Source organism: Ilyonectria robusta (genome assembly GCF_021365365.1).
Source record: "Ilyonectria robusta strain PMI_751 chromosome Unknown BGZ61scaffold_8, whole genome shotgun sequence".
In the NCBI taxonomy this organism is placed as follows: Eukaryota; Fungi; Ascomycota; class Sordariomycetes; order Hypocreales; family Nectriaceae; genus Ilyonectria; species Ilyonectria robusta.
The window spans coordinates 535,104-553,416 of record NW_025764442.1 but is presented as its reverse complement, the minus strand read 5'-3'; the positions used below and the strand labels follow the sequence as shown (position 1 = coordinate 553,416).

Below are 18,313 nucleotides of genomic sequence, written 5' to 3'. Positions count from 1 at the left end.
CCAGCCCCCGACCACTTCCACTGCTCCACCAGAGCCACCAAAGACAGGAGGAAGAATCTGACATCCAGGGGAAAGAAGGGAGGCTAGAAAAGAGCTAGAGGCTCGACCCGCCGCCGAGGGCGTGTTCTGGAATAATTTCCCCCTCCACCCCATCCCCACACTCGCTCGCGCCGTCATCGCACCCCTACCACACCGCTACCCAATCAGCCCTGCAAAATCCCGAAGTCCAGCGGACCAGCCCTCTTGGTGTGCTGCTACGCAAGTACGCGGGTTGTGGCCGGTGGTGCTACGCAGCAGAGCCGGCCAGCTTCCCGCCGCTGATTGGAGACGGGGGCGCTTTGGAACGAGATTAGAAGCCCAGCTGCCCTTTTCCGCCTTTTCTTCAATCTACATAGTACGCAGAGGCGTAACAGCGGCAAACTCCCCCGAGCAAGCCATCTGAGCCCGGCGGAGTCCTAGTGCAGAGGCTGGAGACGCCAAACGCTGGCTTTGGGTTGCTTTATTCGACCTCCCCCTTCGGGCGCGGGCCGGCCGATGACATCAAAGCAGGCGACGGCGCTCCTTCATCAAACATCTCTAATTATGGTCCTGTCATCGGCGTCGCAACTCGAAGCCATGTCATTACGTCTTTCTCCCACCGAGAGTCTAGCTCATGTCCACCTTGTCCACCTTGTCCACCTTGTCCGGCTTTGGCTACCTTGTTGGCCACCTTGCCCACCTTGCCCACCTTGGAGTGTCACAATCATCGACTTCAAGGGTCACCGAAAGCCAAGGGTCACCCAAGGTCACACCTACCCAGTCTAGGCCAGCACGACCCGCCCTTGGCGCACTCGTAGCCAATCACCGGCGTCCCAGCTTCGTGTCCTGGCGTTCCCAGGACGAGGGCTCGGGCCTCGGGATGTTCTGCTTCTGGCATCATGGCCCTGGCCGATGCTTTGGATCCCTTCCACTACCCTTAGGACCCTTTGCAAACGTGTATTTGAGCCCTGGTCTGAACCTACTGAATCTATCACTTATCAGACGGGGCTCCCAGACCGTTTCCCCTAGACGAAGGACCCAAAACGTCGCTTCCCGCAAAGTCTGCCGACTCCACGCCGACGCTGTGCCGGGCTCGTCCTGCCCTTATCCGCACGCCTTGCAGTCAAGGCGCGAGAATGGCTTCAGGTAGAGGTCTAGGACCCCCAGCGTCGAATTGATTGTGCAGAGCGCCCTGTAGGGCCCTGTAGGGAGTGCAAGCCACGCTGTAGGCGGTCGGCAAGGCTAGGGGGATTTGCACCCTTACTGTAAGAGGTTGGCAAAGAGCATGCATAATGTACCGACGCTGCAGGCTTCTTTCTCGGTTGCCGCGGCGGTGCTTCGGCAAGTACCCATCCAGCAAATCCAGCTGCCGGCTCTGTCAGTTTCAACTTTGAGCTCAGCAACGGTACGCATTACATTGCCTCTCTCAGTGGAGCCGTTCTCTTGCTGGAGTCGGAGGGTGATGTGGTTACCGACTTACAGTTGGCTGTGCATAAATCCACCGTCCCCACGGACCAGGGGGTTCGTGGGAACTCATTTGGAAACATTGCTTTTGACACCGCTCCGAACCCACGAGGAGCCCGTCCCGATGCCTCGTCCTCCCATGCCTCCCATGGGGGGACATGGGAGATCAGGATGCTAGTGTCAACTTGAAGCCGCCACGAACCGGGGCACGGTCGGCCCTAGCAGGCAAGCCATCGACTAAGCTCCGAGACACGATCGGCTGGGAGGAGACAACAAGTGAGAGAAGATGAATAGAAGGTTGGCCGAAAGTTACTGCGTGGTAACGAGGACCGGGGGGGGTCTGGTTTCACGAGATGGGAACCGTCGCCATACTACCCTATAGCCCCGATGCCGATAGGGATAGCTGCAGCAACGCGGCCGAAGCGTCAGAGAATAGGCCTCCAGCACGTCTGTTTTTTATCTGATAATGCTTGGCGAGGGTTTGACAGCAGACGGGCACTAGGCTAGTTGATGCAGACCGCTCTTTGACAGCCAGACTAAACCCACACAGCGCCTGGAGTATGCGAGTCTGCAGCATGCAGCTGGAGAGACTGCAATTCACGCAGGGCCATATTGAGACGGCGGAGGCCGCATGCCGCCCATCGGCATACCCCAGACTTCAGAGTTTTCTTGCTCGTTCCGCACCGTACGTCCAGTACATCCAAGTGCCGCTCCAAGCGCGGACGGGAAGCGCAGGGCCAGGCGTTCGGATTCCGCTCGACCAGCAGCTGAAGACCCGTCAGCTCGGATTCGCGATTCCTCTCTCCACACGGCGATTCGCAACCAACCACCCCGGCGACTTGGCGAGAAATGAGCAGGCACGTACTGCGGGAACGGCCATTTGCCAGAGAATTGCCAGACACTGCCGTGGACGCTGGGGCGGCATCTCCTCGCTTGCTGCCGGGTGTCTGCATTGCCGCTCTTGACGACGGACCCTCGTCCAGATTGCACCAGATTGCACGGTACACGGCTAATCCAATGGCCGTGATCCAATGGCTGGACCGATGATTCCGACCTCAGCCCTGGCATCGTGCCGGCCGGACGCAGCGCGCGCAGCTGGTGTCACCAACTTCGAATCGGATCGACGAGGGGCGTATCTCGCGCAAGACGCAGCGTCAATAGAGTTTCCCACGGTGCCGGAGCGATGGTCCCGGGGCACGCGGACCGTTTAAATGGCCCAAAGAGGGCAGCAGCTCGAATACTCGAACCTGTCCGGGTAAGGCGTGCGGATGGTTGAGCGCCCATTGAAACCTTGATACCGAAGAAGCAATTTCTGGGGGCCTGTGGTTCGATGCTGCCTGTCTGTCTGGCCCAAGGGCGTCCGGGGTTTGATAGTCGCTAGTCGCGCCCAGAGAGCCAGAAGGGGAGGCCTTGCTGGGCCTTGCTGGGCATCGCTGGGCCTTGCTGGGCAGCATCGCTCGCCCTCCTCGGCGGCGGCGGTGGTCTGGGGCAGTCTGAAGGATCCTGGGGCCGCTCTACGCTGCATGATCCCAACTTGGAGCCCTGGGCTAAGCTTCGGCGAAACAACCTGGCCCGTCTTGCACGTCTAGAGCGGTCGAAGACTCGAAGTCGTCCATCTCGCGTGCGCCGTGGGTACGGCCTTCTCCGGCGTATCCAGAGGGACCCGGGGCTCTGGGGATTGCCTCCAGGGCCAGAAATCGACATGTCGCGAGCAATTACACAGGCGTGAGCCGCATCGACCAACCCAACAAACAACCGAGTGACGCGTCCCAAGTGCAACGTCGGGGTGCTGCTGTCGAATAGGGGCGTGTGTTTTCGACCCTGGGGGTCAGAGGTTTGGCTTCAGATGTGAGAAGCCCATGATTCCGAGGGATCAGCATATGGACTATGCTAAGCGTCATCCCGAGCATCATGACGGCCTCGGGACCCCTCCTCTCGAGGCGTGATCCCCGCACGCGTCCGAGGCACGTCTTTAAACGTTTCACCAGATACTTGGAGGGTGCGCGGCGTTATCCCCTCCTGCTCCTCCGCTCCTCCGTTCAACTCGAGGCTGAGCTTCAAGGATTGCGGAAGGCCTGGGGCAACCGTCTCGCGAACCGGCAACTCTCCCTCCGCTAGGGGGGGATCGGGGAACCGTCCTGCTGGAATGGCGAGACAACATGATCTGGTAGGTACCGTCAGGGGAGAAATTCGTAAAGTTATCTCGTCTCCTAATTGCTCCCACTACGATGGGGATCTCCTGCCAGGGAAGGCGCCTGGTCCTGGCAGCCCAGTCAACCCGGTCAACCCAGCCAGCAGGGACGTGCCTTTGCCGCCGTCTTCTGACTTTAACCGGTGGACATAGCAGAAAACTTACGACCGTCGCTTGCGGCTTCTTCTTGTGTAACACAAGGTGGATGAGGGAGGGGGGTAGAAAGTATGTATTGCCTGGAATTATTGAGTTTGATGATCTACAAGTCGTTGTACGACCGAGCTCGGAAATTGAGGCAGGGCTAGCCGCCCATCGGCTTTTGGGTCGGGCATCAAACTTGCCACACCAAAAGATGGTGCGTAGTAGTTTTCCCGACGGCACGGATTTCCTCCACCTGAGGGCCGCACTATGTGGATATGAACCAGGGAATCCGAGTCCTGGGTCAACCTAAAATTCATCTACCGTCCAGGTGGAAGCGGTGCAACGCCCCAACGCCACCGGTACTCCGGAGTTTCCGTCGATGCCGACATGACCCCTGCTAGTTTTCTCCTTCTGCTTCTGGACGCTGAACGAACGCCCTGGGATTTGGCTTCAGTTGCTGGTGGTCGTCGTTGCACTGGATGTGGTTGTTGTTGTCGTCGTCGTTGTAGTTGTTGGGTTGGATGTAGTTGTTGTCGTCATCGTGGCTGTAGTTGTTGGGTTGGATGTATTCGTAGTCGTGGACTTTGTGGTGGTGCTCACACTCAACGTCGTCGAGTCTGTCCGTTTAGGCATGGGGGTGGGCTTGGCTGTATTTGAGCAGATATCCTGGGTGCATTTGAAGACTCCTGAGCCCCAGGTCTTTGCTACATCAACAGCCACGAGCTGTTGGATGTAATAACCCGGGTGGAGGTAGTCACGCCACAGCTGCTACATGTTAGTTTCAACGGCTTCTCAAAGAGGCATGGAACCAGAGAGGTGAACAAAAACGTACGCAGGATCTGCCATTGAGGTGAACGCATGCCGAGTTCGGCGCTCCGAATTTGGTCGGATTTTGAAATGCCGCCAGGAACGCGGGCAGAGTGTCAATCGTCCGGACAGTGGCATCTGGGTGCGAGCTTGCGAAAGCTGCAACGCTTCCTAAAAGTTGCGAGTTGAAGTTATCGGTTGCAGAGACGAGCTTGTTGTAGGATGAGGCGTTCAGTCCGAAAAAGAGAGGCGTCAGGTAGAACGCTGATTTATTTGTCAGTGTATGTCCCGGGTCCAATGATGGAAACAACAAGACTCACGCGGGGCTGTCAGGAAGATGAAGTTTCGGACTCCCATGGCGTACAACCTTTCGACTTGCTCCATGTACCGCTTCATCACACGTTTGGATATATCGGGTGTATTGGGATAATCAAGTGTGTCCCTGAGGTCTTTGACGTTCAGCCACATTGCAGCAATGGAATTCTGAGCTGTCCACGGAGCCCAGCTCGGCGCAGCGGAGAGAGTCTTGTTGAACAGCTGTACCTGGTTCACGAAGTCCACCCTGTCGCTTAAGAGAGGCTGGGGCGCCAACAGCGTCTTGTCGATAGGCGCACCACTGGAGGCAAAGTTGTACAAGAAGACGGATGAGACGTTGAACTTGGTCACCAAAAGGCCGACCCAGTTCTTGCCGCCGGAGGAGGTTCCCCCGGGTAGGGGTGGGTTGCCAATTGGATTCTGCTCCGATGGCACAGGGCCGTTGATTTTCCACAATGTCCTGGTGTACGAGTCACCGCTGTTCAAAGTTAGCATTGGGATGGGAGATTGTCAGGGAACGGACAAAGTGAAGAGGTAGGTACGGTCTGTCGCCAATGTCGAGCTGGTGGCGAAAGCGGCCAGAGCCGTGGCGATGACTGAGAATCTCATGATAGCCCTACAAGACGTCGCTGCGAAATACTGGGGAGCTTCTACAGCTTCAGATCGAGAGTTCTGCCCGTCCTTATTACATATACTACGGATGAGCCCCTTTCTTAGCACTTGTGCCGTTTCCTGCCAGCCCTGAATCGAACAGGTTCTCGACCAGGTGGCGTTGCGAGGGAGATCGTAATGCTCGCTGAATTAGAACCAGTGGAGCATCTTCAACCCTCTGGCTTGGAAGATTATTGGATCTCCCGTGGCTGTGTACCCAGTTTTTGCTCCTTGACATAGTTGCCTCCATTTGTTGGAGGTTGCGGAATGTTGTGGGTGGGCCACATAGCTAGGTCAGATGAGTCCCTGGTTTGGTGCGACAGAGGCCTCGATCCATTCCTAACGGGCCTCTGGCATGCACCTGACTTCCCTGGTAACTGCCGTGTGTAGCAGCTGAAGAGGTATGGCGACAGCGTCACGAAGGCGCTCATTCGCACTTCTTCACGTAGAAAAGCCTGAAGTTTGCTTTCCCTCTACCCTCCACCTGAATTAAATGGCTAGGGCTGAAACCCAATTATAAAGAAGATACTCAAACGAAAACGACATGCAAATAACATATTAGTCCTCAACTAGAATCTGGCTTTGTGGTGCCATCGTGATTTGAAATGGCTACATTAAGGATAGTTATTGGGACCGTGGCGCTCAAGAGCAAGTGTTTACCAACACTTGACCATCAATAACTGCTAGAGCTAGCCAAGATTCCTAGACATCCAACAAGCCCTCGATTTCGCTTCGCAACTCCACCAGATGCTTTGCCAGTGCAAGCTCCTGGTCCCTGAACGCCTGGTACGAAATATCGACGACACTCGCAAACATGGACGCACTACCTCCACCTCCACACCACCGCGCAGTCGAGCTCCGCAGGCGCGAGAGAAACTCCTCGGCGACTTGGATGGTCAGGGACATTTGCAGAAACGGAGACGACTCAACTGCAAATGACCCAACCGTCACATCGGGGAGCTTCCAGAACCGAAACACGGCGTCCGAGCCCGTCCTGGACAACTCGGACTGGACCAGGGTGAAGACCTTCTGATACATGTCCAAGAGCCGCGTGTAAGTCGATAGGATGAACATGGAGTTGCCTGGATCCGAGTCGTCGATGGTTTCGGTCGCCTCGGAGGGCGGCTTTTCGAGAATGTCGGCGACTTTCCGTGTCAACTGGAACATGTCGTCAATGGGAAACCCACTATTCTTGAACCTCTCATCGGTTGGCATTCCCAGAGAGGGCCCATTGCGAGCCGTCTCCAGTGACGAAGGCAAGGCCGACGAGAGGTCCAGAATCTGGGCGTTGATGTCGGACAACTGCGCCATCCAGTGAATCGTGGGTGGTTCCCTGATCAACGGTGCAGCCTCGACACGGTCGGACAGTTGGATCTGCCTCGGGCGTTGTTTCGTCCGGGTGCGTGGGCGCTTGTCAGGGCTGTCGTGCGCAGGTGCACAACCTATTCTCCTTAAGGGTCCTTGGAGGGCCACAGCCTGGTGGGCAAGGGATCCGTCTGATGGTGGCAGCAGAGGCCCTGGTGCGACCGGTGGGTAGGCGTCGGCGGACGAGGTCGGCTGCGGGTCCCAGGGAGAGTCGGCAAAGACACTGACGGGAGGAGGAAGAGAAGAAAGAGGAGGAGGAGGAGGAGGTTGAAGAGGTTGAAGGGGTTGAAGAGGTTGGTGATGGAGGCTGAGTTGGGGGACGCTGCTCGGGAGCCCGGGATGAGATAAATACTCAGGCTGGTTGGGAGCGAATAGCCCCAGCTGGTCAAAGGTGAAGTTGAAGTCGCCGATTTCCAGAGCAGGATCGGGTGTGACCAGGTGACTCTTAGACTCCAGGCCGCCTGAATGGGGTACTATTGGCAGTGCTTCGGCAACACGGTGAGTCCGTGGCCAAGACGCTCAAGACATGGGCTCTCTCGGGCCTGGGTTAAGGAGGCACTTACCCGCGTCGGGTGAGACAAGGCTGGGATCGCTGTCGGTCCGCCGTCGCTTCGGAGAGCGGCACCCGCTGGAGGCTGATTCAGAGACGGGAAGTTGTTGGTGATGATGTTGAGTTTGTTGTTGCTGCTGCTGTTGCTGCTGCTGTTGCTGCTGCTGTTGCTGCTGCTGCTTCCTGTACCGGAGAGAAGGACTCGACTTGCACTCCGTCTTGAGCCGGAGACAACGCTCGCACGTCTCGTCGTTGTAGCGCTTGCAACTGAGCTTCTGTGCGTGACAGCGATCGCAGGCCTTGCGGATCACGGTCTCGGCCATGGTCATAGCCATCGGTTCGGGGAAGGGCGGGAGAGGGGAGACATGGGAGAAGGTTTAAGAAGTCGACGCCGAACGGGCAGAGACAGATGCTCGCTTTCTGCGCGTGGCGGAACCTGCTATTGTTGATGCTTGAGACATTTGCGTCCAGCTCACTTGCTGGGTTCGTATGGTAGGCGAAGGGCATGCATCGAAGGGGCGCGGACGACCCTGGCCGAGGGCTTGCGCGCTCCCGATTCTGCACGCTCATCACCATCACCTCGAGGGATCTTGCATTGCGGTGAGACATCAACCATGGGCTCTCCTATTCCCTGAGTCCGACTGGAGCGAGTATCTTCCTGCAAGGCCTCGCCTAAGCAGGCCTCGTGCTGCACGTATCCCTGAACGAGGCGGTTCGGATCTGGTCCGCATCCACAGGGTGAGACCTGGGTGGTTATGGGAGCCGCGACCCAGTCCAAGGGATCGGCATCGATAAGCACGTGTTGGCTAGGGCTTTCACGTTGTAGATGACACTGTCCTAGAAGTCGCAGGTTTCGATAGCTTTTCTCTACGAATAGTTGAACACTCGATATGATCAGTTCAAAGTCTGGACCGAGTTGGTCCAACACACTGACTTGGTCGGCCATAACGGGTGTCTTACGTTTAATCACCACACATAAATAACCTGGGGGCTTCAAGAAGCGGTGGCGGCTCGTCATTTTCTCAAGTTGCCCGACTTGACGCCATGTGCAACACGAACAGACTCGAGCAGACGCTGTACTACCCCAGGGCCGCCTTGGAGCCTACTCCGTATAAAACAGAGCTGAGGGGCTGGAAGACTGTGAAGCCGAGACATGACTCGCTCCAGGGCTTCTTCACCGTAGTTTGGGTCTAATTCTGTCCGAAATGTGTCGGGATGGTTATAAAGCCGTCAAGTTGGCTGGGGCTGATTGGTTGGTGTTTCGCGTATTTGGCGCAGAGGTTGACTACCCGTCCCGTATGCAGCGAGCGATTGGAAGCCGGGATGATGTGGGTTATCGGAGAATGAAGTGCATGCGAGGTCTGTAATGATTCGAGCTGTGTCGAATCTTGAACTGCCATGCAGGTTTAAGACACCGATCCCGGCTGTATGCGACATGACCGCACCCTTAGGACCGGTTATAATTGCGAGAGACTTGCAATAGGGCTTGGTGATCCATCGTCTGTGCAGAAGGCAACCGTATCATGTATCATGTGAGGGCGTTGTAGTTTTGTGCACTGGTTACAACATGCACATGAGCCAATGCCCTTTTCATCACCGCCGGCTTGCACGTAGCCTTGTGGACATGCCTTTGAGTCAACACTGGCTGAGGGCTCGGAGTGGCGTTGTTGTAAGCGAGAAGGCGTTGAGACATTGATGGTGGCGTACCCATTATTTCTTAGTGTTGCATCAAATTGGTAGAAACGAGAATATACCTTAATTAGGTCCTGTTCAACAAAGCACAGAGCTTCATCAGCGTTGATTCGTTGAGGGCGAACCCCTTGGGCGAAGGGAAGCCCTTATTCCTTGGTGTCTACGTACCCGTTGGTAACATGACAGACAACTCACGTTGATAATGCAATCAATCAATCATAAAGAACTCTCTATTGGAGCAGGGTGGTATCTAAGATAGTCCGCTTGATTCTATGCTCGCATGCATTCATAGCTCAAGCAATTCCGATGATGCCAAACGCCCCCAATGCAAACAGCCATCAACGGCCCGCAGGGTAATATACACAAGCGCAAACATCCGCTTTTCGCCTATAGTCCTCTCCCTCTAAACATCGCCAGTCTTGAACAGCTCCAGGTGCTGGCGATCCCAGGGAACGCCGCGGCCCTCGAGCCACGCCCGCACATCGACCATCCAGTCCTCGGGCCCGCACACGTAGTACTCGGCGGTGCTGTCGCCGAGGTGCAGCAGGTCCTCCTTCTCGAGCGTCTCCAGGTTGATGCGGCCGGTAAAGTCGTAGTCCTTGCCGGCAACGTCGCCGTCGCGGAGTTGCGACAGGAAGATCTTGGCGCGGACGTTGCTGTGTTGCGCGGCCGTCTCCCGGACGTGCGGCGCAAAGCACGACGAGCCCGAGTGCTGGGCGCCGTGGATCCACGTAATGGGCCGCGAGCCCGTCGCCGACTTGAGCACGGCGTCCTGGATGGAGACGAGCGGAGTGGCGCCGACGCCGGCCGAGAGGAGGACCAGCGGCTTGGTGGCGGCCTCCGTGTTGGCCGGGTCGACGAAGAACTCGCCGGCGGGCGGGCTGAGCTCGACGACGTCGCCGACGTTGTACCGTCTGTACAGCATGTTGGAGATGAGGCCGTAGACCTTGCCCGAGGCGATGTCTTCAGCTGGCGCATTCTCAATGGTGTCTTCGAGCTTGACGCTCACGCGGTAGTGGTTGGCACCGTCCTGGGGCGCCTCGCTCAGGCTGAACTGTCGGCTCTGCAGGAGGCCGTCCAGCTCCGGAATGGGGAGCTGGACACTGACATACTGGCCAGGGAGGAACGTGGGAAGACGCTTCCCGTCGACAGGCTCGAGGTAGTAGCTGGTGACACGCTCGTTCTCGGCCTCCTTCTTGGCGATCTTGAACTTGCGCCAGGTCTGCCAGTCGCCGGCGGCTTCGTACAGCACCTTTTCGCGGTTGATGAAGATGCCGGCAAGCTGGCCGTAGGCGGCGATCCACGCCTCCTTGATGTCCGGGGTCAGGGCGGGGCCGAGGATCTCGCCGAACGCGGCGACCAGGTATTTGCCGACGATGTCGTACTGCGCGGGCTCGATGAAGAGCGAAACGTGCTTCTGGGCAATGCGCTCCACGGCGTGCTGGAGCCGGGGCAGGTCGTCAATGTGCTGCGCGTAGGCCAAGACCGACCTGGCGAGGGCGGCCGGCTGCTCTCCCGTGTGCTGGGCGCGCAGGGAGAAGTAGTTCTTGAGGCTGGGGTTTTCGCGGATCATGTTGCGGTAGAAGGTTGTAGTGATGGTTTTGCCATGTTCCTTGAGGATTGGCACGGTGGCCTTGACAATGGCAATCTGGGCTTGTGTCAGAGACATGTTGAGTAGATCTGTGATGCAAATAGTGCTGGTGATGATGTGGATTGTTCTCTAGACGACGAGGTATTCACGGTCCTTATATACGTCGTCTGAGAACCACTCAAGGCCCGGCAAAAGACCATTACGCACTATTCTGCAGTTGCCAGCATCATGCCATTGCACAATGGCGGCGATGTCCTAGCTCGCCGTTCCGAACATCGCGGCGGGATGTGTGCTTGAACGGGTCGTTGCCCAAGGTCCAAGTGGATGGCCTGACGTCTGGGCAACACATCTCCGCGGGGAAGTCAATATGGGACCCAGCCTTTGTCAGCCGCAACGCATGGCTGACTTGTGTATTACAGTGCTTAAGGCGCAGCTCGGTTGCGTTGCGAGTCAGACCGACGGGAATTGGATGCCGTCTTCAATTTCCCGGGTTGTGGTTGACGTTGTTGCCAAAACTGCAACATAATCTGCATCATTTTCCTCCTGGACGGGGGTTCAGCAAACAAGCACCAAGAGATTCGCCTAAACAGGCAATTGAACAGATAAACGCAGAGAGCGTGCGGAGAAGCGGAAATGCCAGGAACACGGTCTATTTGGAGTCAGCCACGGGCCAGGAACCAGGGTTTGCTTGACACACAGTGGGCTGACGTTGCCACTACGAGACTCGGACCAAGCCGGGACACAGAGGATTGCTCGGAACTAGAGGGACGGCCCTAGGTGCCGGGTTTTCAGGCTCACATGGCCAACAGGGGCAAAGGTGAAATACGGAGCGCTGGGGCGAATCGGGGCTCAGGAATTCATAAGCCATACTGTCGGAGATGTTTAGTTCTGCTCTGGGCCACCGGGTGGAGGATTTTTCATGCTGTCAGTGGGGAACGGCGGAGCGGAGGATCCGGGAGAGTGAGATGCCGCGGAACACGCATAGCGAATACGCGGCGAATGGCCAATTGGGACTCAGATTTTGGAGTGTTGGGACCCAATGGTGGGCGAACCCCGTGGAACGGAGGTTCATCTCAAAGAATAACCTCAACATCTCCCATCGGCCGCGTGGCCTAATGGCTAAGGCGCTAGATTTCGGTTCACCGATTTCACCAATTCTCTAGAGATTCCAGGTTCGTTCCCACCTCTCCATTAATGCTCTGCTTGAGCACTAGCTGATATTCTTCATTAGGTTCGACTCCTGGCGTGGTCGTTTATTTTTTTCTCTGTATTTTTTTTTATTCCCGTTTGATCATTATTTTTTTTATCTATCTATATAGTGAGTCGGGGCTTTCCGGTCTTTGGGGATAAAGGTCATCTGATCGGATGCTTGCAGCCACTAGGGCTAGGATTGGTGGGTTCCTTCAACAGGAAGTGCTGCATCGGGTAGGACCGGTAGCCAGACCTACTGGGGCCATAAATTGGGAAGGTCTCGGACAGGACCTTCCAGAGGAGCAACACAAGCATCATCCTCCTAGCATCTCATCTTTTTCAATTGACAGTCTTTTGACCTATCCTTTGGTGACCTATTAAAGATCCATTTGATCAAACGGTATCAGCTGAAAAAGCTATCTACTTTGCCCAGCTACCCGATTTATCCGGACCCCAAACCTGACCCTTTCCGACCCTTCCGACACAACACTATCGCAGTCATCACAGCTCTGTTTCTGGGCGGGTTGTGTGTTCTTAGTGTCCTCTGCTCACTCCCTCACTCAATAAACTAGATTAAAGAGAGATCTCTATAGAAAATTCCCTTAGGTCGTAAAATTAAAGAAAAATACAGCCGATATCGCGAAATTTAAAGTGTACTTGGAAGCAACATAGAAAGCTATCCCCCAGGACTTTATTCGGGGCCTAATAGAGTCAATGCCGCGGAGGGTTGAGGCCTGCCCCAAGGCCAGGGGTTGGTATACAAAATATTAAAGCCACGCCTCTAGGGGTTCCAAAAATGTAGTTACTTTATTGTAGCTAGTCTGTAGCTTGTGGAATTGGTATCTTTATTATGTGTATTCCGGTCAGGGTGGTGGTGCGAGGGGGCTGTTGCAAGACTTGTGGAACCCCACTTTAGGTAGCCGGCTGCTGACAGCTGACAGCTAGCAGCAACGCACGTTTTTGCCCAAATACGCACGGTCAGTCCACCCTAAAGTAAAAATTCCAATGCTAAACCCTTGATAAGAATTCTTCCAAAGTCAACCTACTTAGAATCCCGGTCTTTCTTGGGACAGACCATCAGCCTTCTTCCTCAAACTTCCTTTGGGCGTGCCCTGAACTAGGAACCATGCCGCCTAGTACCATGTCACGACCAACCCGGCCTGGCAGCTCGCGCCGGGAGAGTCTCACTAACTGGCTCAGCCGCATGCACCACATGGGTTCCGAGATAGACGAGTTTCTGGAACTTGTCCAAAAGGTGGATGAAGAAACCCAGGATATCCTCAGTTTCCGCTGGCATGTGAAGACCACCCAGCAGGCGCAGGACCGAGTCCTTCGGAACTATTAGAAATTTGTCCAGGTACGTTGTTCACACCACTCGTATAGCTAATGGATCCGATTCCATCGTGTGGGCCATATTTCCTCGGTCCGAGATCCAGTATGATTAGGTTCCCATCTCCAGAGCTAACAGCTAAACTCAGACGACTCACGCCCAAGGCGAAGATATCGACATCGATGATGAACGCGCCAAGAAACTGTGCTTTCCCGAGGACCACCAGCAGCTCTTCAAACAGATTCGTGTGTTCGTCGGCGTTGCTCTTTGGAAAGCGGCTCCTAGATCCAAGGCAGACGATGTGATCGGTTACAGTACCCTGATGTCCTACCGCCAGCACATGTGGTTTTGGATCAAGCGAACCTACTCGGAACTTGGACAAGGTCAGTAGGCGATTGTCTAATGGAACCCAAGGTGAAGCTGACATAAATTTAAGCACCTCCTCATTCTGCCCAAGTCTTCAATCTTATCACGCAAGTTATGAAGAAGTATCTGAAGACGAGAATGGGCCAGCGCACTGAGAAGCCCAAGGCACAGCTTGGAGTAGCGGAGTTGCTGCAGCTTATCGACACGGATATAGCTTCTACCCCCTGCATCGAGTTGGCCGAAGGAATGCATATTGCGTGGCTCCTTGGCAGACAATGTGCACTGCGACCTGGATCCATCGGCGTTCAGCAAGTTAATAAGGCTGAGATATACGACCATCACAACACACCCTATCTTGCGTGGAAGGACATTAAGATCACTCGAGGAGATAAGCCTGGAGTGTTTGATTGTGAGGTTACTATCCGCAACCTGAAGGGCAGTGACTCTAGCTATGCAGAGAGCGGCAGGCCTCTTGAAAATCGGAAGCTTATCTTGTGAGTCGCTTCCTTATCTCTATATACCTTCTTGACTAATGAGTACTACAGTTTCCTCAAGTCCCCGACGCAGACAAATAACCTCGTCTTGTCTTTACCTCATCGACTTCTGGTTGCAGCCCTCCGTCGTAAGGCTATCGTCGGAATCGAGTCGGTCGCTGAGCTCTTGGACGGCAATATTCGCCGCATCAGATTTAAGGATGAGTTTTTAAACTTACCTATTGCTCTTCGAGGTACCCCTCGTGGATTAGATGTCATTCCTGACCAGCCAGCTACTGTTATAGCTCTTTCAGAGTATCTGCAGCGACGAGGTGAGAATCTTGGGTACCCAGAGCCCATTACTTTTTATGCTATCCGTCGTCGTGCTGCAACCAACTTCACTGAGGTCTTTGGAGCGGACAGTGCCCGGGCCATTATGAACCACGATCCAGATACCCGAATCATGGAACAGCACTACCTCGATCTCTTTCGAACAACCAATATGACTGCCGCGGCTCTTGGCGAAGGCGCTCCTGCCGAACAGCAGGAAGAAATGAACGAGCAAGCCAACTACCTCGCCCTCAATCGGCTCGGTCCCCAGAGAGTGTCTGAGATCTACGGAGCCCCGCTCAATGCAGCTGTTCGCAAGCTGATCTTGACCGATGATAAATACTGGGAGATGGGTACCACTCGAGAGCGAAAGAATCGGGAACGCGTTCTCAGAAGAAGTGCTCTGCAAAGCTTGATGGAGATAGCCCATCAGGAGCAAAGCGACACCATGACTGTTCAAGAGATGAAAGAACGCAAGCAAGAGGTCATGGAAAAAATGACGCTGTTCAACACGAAGCTTCTGGAGATGGCCAAGAAGGCTGCCGAAACAGACCTAGGAACCGGTTCAGTTGGTGACGTCCAGTGTGATGAGGATTTTGAAGAGATTCACTCCGACGTTGAGGATGCAGAAGCCGACGCTGACGACCAGATGGAAGCTGGAGGGTCAGTCAATGTCGATGAAGAGTCATTTCTGCCGCAAAATGCTACCGACGAGGAGGGTGGCTATTTTGAAGCTGTTCGCTACACGATGAACCTACTCTACGACAACTCACTCAACGAGTATAGCATCAAGCAGCGCGCCTTTTGCCCCCTATGTGTTGACGACGACACTGTTGATCAAGAGGCGAAGCAAAAGCTCTGGGCTCCCAACCACATCAAACGACACATGGACTCCATGTTCCACACGGACTATGGTGCCTTTCAGCGCCGCGCTGAGATGGTCAAGGCCGATAATGAAGCCCCAGGCTTCGTCTGCGAGTTTTGCGTCCTCGTCCATCCCGAGGGGTGGGAACCTGTCTACTACCCCGGCTTTAGTCAACTGAATCGCCACATCAACGATTCGACTGCCAAAGGGCTGCGACGGATGCAGAATAAACCCGAGGGCTTGGATTTTGAGGAAAGATCCGCCAACCACGAAACTCGAAAGGAAGAGGCTGGATGGAACCGGGATGACTTCAGAGGTGACAGAATTGTTCAGGAGAAAGAGAAGCAAGAGCGAGTGGTTCGTGCGCGACGCAACCTGGCCCTCGACCAGCCTGCTTTCAGATTCACTGATGAAGCCGAACTTGAGGCTCCAATTCCCGTTCCAGGACAGCCCGGTCTGTTCTACGGCTCGTTCAACCACCCTTCCGAAATCCCAGAACATATGGCGGGGGTTCTCAGCCTCGGCCCGATACCAGGTACCGAGCTGGATGATGTGGATAACGACGATGGGCTTGGGCGGACTCGAGCACGAATGCCTAAAGTCCCCCTCACTCCCTATCAAGCGGCTGGAATCACAATCGGGCCAGTGCCAACTGGACCAGGCCCTACGCGCTATGATGACATTCCGCCGCACCAGGCTCACATGATCAAGAAAGTACCATTCCCTGGTACGGAAGGCAACCGGGAGAAGGATGGTCTGTGGGTGAAACATCGGCTTCTTGCTAAGAAAGATTGAGTAGATACGAGGCTGTCGGGTCCCTTGGGGACTGTTTGGTGTGGTGCGGGCACTTTTGTACGACTGGAGCAACGAGGGAACGCAAGATAATACTTGGTGCATGATACTTTTAAAGGAACCCTAAAAATGAAACAAAAAATCTTTCTTCTTAAATCATTCCAGTGACATGGGCATCGAAAATATAATCTGTGTGCAGAGAAATGATCTTAGCCTTGAAATGTGCGGTCTAACTGTTGAGCTGCACAAGCACCTGCTGCCAGCTGCCAGCTGCCAGCTGGGTACCTTAGGCATCTATTGTGAACGCGTTTGACATGCACCTCCCTTCCCGCTTCACCTTCACCTTCACCTTCACCTTCCACATCACAGGCTCCCCGCTCCTCTCGGGTACCCGTATGTACCCCATATTGATATCGCTCTTGGTATCCCTCCTAGGATCCGGATCTCTCCTGGTATCCGGATCTCTTTGGTATGCCTCTTTGGATCCGGACCTCTTAGGTATCATTATTCTAACAAAGATTATTAGTGTTGACTATGCCCCGAGGAAGGAAGGGATCCCAGCAGGGAGAGCCCCCAGAGCTCCCGGATCCCGACACTGATATCCTTCAGTCAATGAACTGGATGGATGTAGATGTCGCCTACCTAAGTGCAGATAACCGAGCTCTTCACAACAACCTTGGGACCATTGCCCGGCCCCTGACAGCGGTTCTTCAGGCTATCCAAACTCAAGCTGAGTGAGATCATACCTCTCATCCTCTTGTCTACCCACTCAAGTCTAACCTATCGTACAGTACTCGCACTCGGTCCCAGTCAGTAACCTCCCGACGGTCTGTCAACACTGAGGAAGGAGAAGATGCCAAGGAAGAGCTTGAAATGGAGGATAGCTCCCAGAAGCAGTTGGCGTTCCGGAACCAGTTGAAAGAGTATGTAGATATTATCAACAAATACCACCAACTCTGGATTCAAGATGTCAGTACCATTCACAAAAGATAATAGAGGTACTATACTAGGGGCACACTCCTTATGTCACCAAACGCGCCAGCCCTGCTACAAAAGCAATAGATTTCTTCGTCCACCTTCGTGATGTCTATATCCTCGAAGAGACAGAAGGTTCCCAGGACCATCCCATCGTCTAAATCCTCGCCTCGCTCACTCACAAGTCTGAGGTTATTATGTATCTCCACTTCAATAAAGAATACAAGGCTGGCGCCGAACGCCAGAAGAAGTCGTCGCTAAAGGGAAAGGGCAAGGACAACGACAACGACAACGCGGTCGAACCTCATACGCCCCGTCATGTTTCTACAACTACTAGCGCGGTTGATGCTACGGACCGATCATCCTATTCGCCCTCTGCGACTCTCTTTGCCTCTGGTGGCCGGTCGGGGAGACCGGCCGTGCTGGGAAGCGCGACGACCTCTGGAACCTTAGGACGTGGCACCTTGGGACGAGGACGGGGCTCGAGTCCCTTCGACTTTCCGACTCGTGGAGCGCTGGCTGTGTCGGGCTCTGGTTCCAAGCGACTTCGTCTCAGCCGACGAAGCGGAGTTGTTATAAGCTCGGACTCGGACTTGGATGAACATCCTGCAAAGCGCTCTGGTGCCTCTGTTGCTGCGGGCGATAGTGACGACGATGATGATGATCTTCCTGTCTTGGAGAAGTAGATCTCTTGAGATCTTGCCATCGGTCGGTTCACGTTCGACACCTAACGGTAGATAAGCCACAGCTAATAGCAAGTGCGATGGTACGAATGTTGAGATGGCATGACTGTTAATAGGACTGATGATGAAAAAGAAGCACGAGAAAAACCTCGGTGTATGACTCTTTACTACAGGGCCCCGGAAAAGAATACCAAAATGAATCTTCTTTCTTGACTCGAGTCTTGTATGATGGCCCTCGACCCTGTGACCCTTAACTGTGAACTTGCGCTCAGCCTAGGACCATTAACCTACGACCCTTAGTCTGGCAAGCTGTTGAGGTGGGATCCCGCTAAGATGGGATCTTGGGACGCAGCGATCAATTGCCCAGCAGCCAGCAGCACGGCAACTGTGGACTTCTGCTGTGGTGCCAGTGCCTTGTTACTACCTAAGAGACGGTCAGCTGGTGATGGAGGCTGATACACAGATGCTACTCTACTAAAAGCCAAGTGACCGAGAGAAGGAAACTGGAGTGAGGATGGGCTCC

At 54.8% G+C, this 18,313-nt stretch overlaps 9 protein-coding genes across 9 annotated transcripts; 4 read left to right on the top strand and 5 right to left on the bottom strand.

Moving 5' to 3' along the window:
- Nucleotides 1-652: 652 nt before the first annotated feature.
- BGZ61DRAFT_477007 (uncharacterized protein) lies at nucleotides 653-1,168 on the top strand (the record flags this gene model as incomplete). The annotated part of the gene is made up of 1 exon (XM_046248850.1): nucleotides 653-1,168. The coding sequence occupies one exon, from the start codon at nucleotides 653-655 to the stop codon at nucleotides 1,166-1,168; it is 516 nt and encodes a 171-aa protein (XP_046105248.1).
- Nucleotides 1,169-1,680: 512 nt separating this feature from the next.
- Nucleotides 1,681-2,704, bottom strand: BGZ61DRAFT_219593 (uncharacterized protein). The gene has a single exon (XM_046238086.1). It carries the CDS (start codon nucleotides 2,548-2,550, stop codon nucleotides 2,080-2,082), a length of 471 nt encoding a protein of 156 aa, XP_046105247.1. The 5' UTR covers nucleotides 2,551-2,704; the 3' UTR covers nucleotides 1,681-2,079.
- A 1,655-nt stretch (nucleotides 2,705-4,359) lies between these two features.
- BGZ61DRAFT_219602 (uncharacterized protein) lies at nucleotides 4,360-5,613 on the bottom strand. Its single transcript, XM_046238087.1, has 2 exons — nucleotides 4,942-5,613; nucleotides 4,360-4,885 (listed from the first exon to the last, which is right to left on the bottom strand). Exons 1-2 carry the CDS (start codon nucleotides 5,429-5,431, stop codon nucleotides 4,596-4,598), a joined length of 780 nt encoding a protein of 259 aa, XP_046105246.1. The 5' UTR covers nucleotides 5,432-5,613; the 3' UTR covers nucleotides 4,360-4,595.
- A 538-nt stretch (nucleotides 5,614-6,151) lies between these two features.
- On the bottom strand, nucleotides 6,152-8,087 carry BGZ61DRAFT_587566 (uncharacterized protein). Its single transcript, XM_046256492.1, has 2 exons — nucleotides 7,516-8,087; nucleotides 6,152-7,413 (listed from the first exon to the last, which is right to left on the bottom strand). The coding sequence occupies exons 1-2, from the start codon at nucleotides 7,835-7,837 to the stop codon at nucleotides 6,290-6,292; spliced, it is 1,446 nt and encodes a 481-aa protein (XP_046105245.1). The 5' UTR covers nucleotides 7,838-8,087; the 3' UTR covers nucleotides 6,152-6,289.
- Nucleotides 7,735-8,448, bottom strand: BGZ61DRAFT_587565 (uncharacterized protein; the record flags this gene model as incomplete). The annotated part of the gene is made up of 1 exon (XM_046256491.1): nucleotides 7,735-8,448. The coding sequence occupies one exon, from the start codon at nucleotides 8,446-8,448 to the stop codon at nucleotides 7,975-7,977; it is 474 nt and encodes a 157-aa protein (XP_046105244.1). The 3' UTR covers nucleotides 7,735-7,974.
- Nucleotides 8,449-8,657: 209 nt separating this feature from the next.
- BGZ61DRAFT_449757 (uncharacterized protein) lies at nucleotides 8,658-8,886 on the top strand. Its single transcript, XM_046245652.1, has one exon. The coding sequence runs from the start codon at nucleotides 8,708-8,710 to the stop codon at nucleotides 8,867-8,869; it is 162 nt and encodes a 53-aa protein (XP_046105243.1). The 5' UTR covers nucleotides 8,658-8,707; the 3' UTR covers nucleotides 8,870-8,886.
- Nucleotides 8,887-9,406: 520 nt separating this feature from the next.
- BGZ61DRAFT_449756 (globin-like protein) lies at nucleotides 9,407-10,908 on the bottom strand. The gene has a single exon (XM_046245651.1). The coding sequence runs from the start codon at nucleotides 10,861-10,863 to the stop codon at nucleotides 9,598-9,600; it is 1,266 nt and encodes a 421-aa protein (XP_046105242.1). The 5' UTR covers nucleotides 10,864-10,908; the 3' UTR covers nucleotides 9,407-9,597.
- Nucleotides 10,909-13,102: 2,194 nt separating this feature from the next.
- BGZ61DRAFT_531544 (uncharacterized protein) lies at nucleotides 13,103-16,135 on the top strand (the record flags this gene model as incomplete). Its single annotated transcript, XM_046253722.1, has 4 exons — nucleotides 13,103-13,273; nucleotides 13,455-13,689; nucleotides 13,743-14,166; nucleotides 14,218-16,135. 4 exons carry the CDS (start codon nucleotides 13,103-13,105, stop codon nucleotides 16,133-16,135), a joined length of 2,748 nt encoding a protein of 915 aa, XP_046105241.1.
- A 311-nt stretch (nucleotides 16,136-16,446) lies between these two features.
- BGZ61DRAFT_587562 (uncharacterized protein) lies at nucleotides 16,447-17,793 on the top strand (the record flags this gene model as incomplete). The annotated part of the gene is made up of 4 exons (XM_046256490.1): nucleotides 16,447-16,525; nucleotides 16,659-16,866; nucleotides 16,924-17,101; nucleotides 17,293-17,793. 4 exons carry the CDS (start codon nucleotides 16,447-16,449, stop codon nucleotides 17,791-17,793), a joined length of 966 nt encoding a protein of 321 aa, XP_046105240.1.
- Nucleotides 17,794-18,313: the final 520 nt, after the last annotated feature.

Coding starts and splice junctions, on each gene's coding strand:
- BGZ61DRAFT_219593 (XM_046238086.1), bottom strand. CDS start 2,550: ATGCCAGGGCTGAGGTCGGAATCATCGGTCCAGCCATTGGATCACGGC.
- BGZ61DRAFT_219602 (XM_046238087.1), bottom strand. CDS start 5,431: ATGCTAACTTTGAACAGCGGTGACTCGTACACCAGGACATTGTGGAAA. Junction 4,886..4,941: donor CATCTTCCTGACAGCCCCGC/GTGAGTCTTGTT, acceptor CAAATAAATCAG/CGTTCTACCTGACGCCTCTC.
- BGZ61DRAFT_587566 (XM_046256492.1), bottom strand. CDS start 7,837: ATGGCTATGACCATGGCCGAGACCGTGATCCGCAAGGCCTGCGATCGC. Junction 7,414..7,515: donor CCTTGTCTCACCCGACGCGG/GTAAGTGCCTCC, acceptor TACCCCATTCAG/GCGGCCTGGAGTCTAAGAGT.
- BGZ61DRAFT_449757 (XM_046245652.1), top strand. CDS start 8,708: ATGTGTCGGGATGGTTATAAAGCCGTCAAGTTGGCTGGGGCTGATTGG.
- BGZ61DRAFT_449756 (XM_046245651.1), bottom strand. CDS start 10,863: ATGTCTCTGACACAAGCCCAGATTGCCATTGTCAAGGCCACCGTGCCA.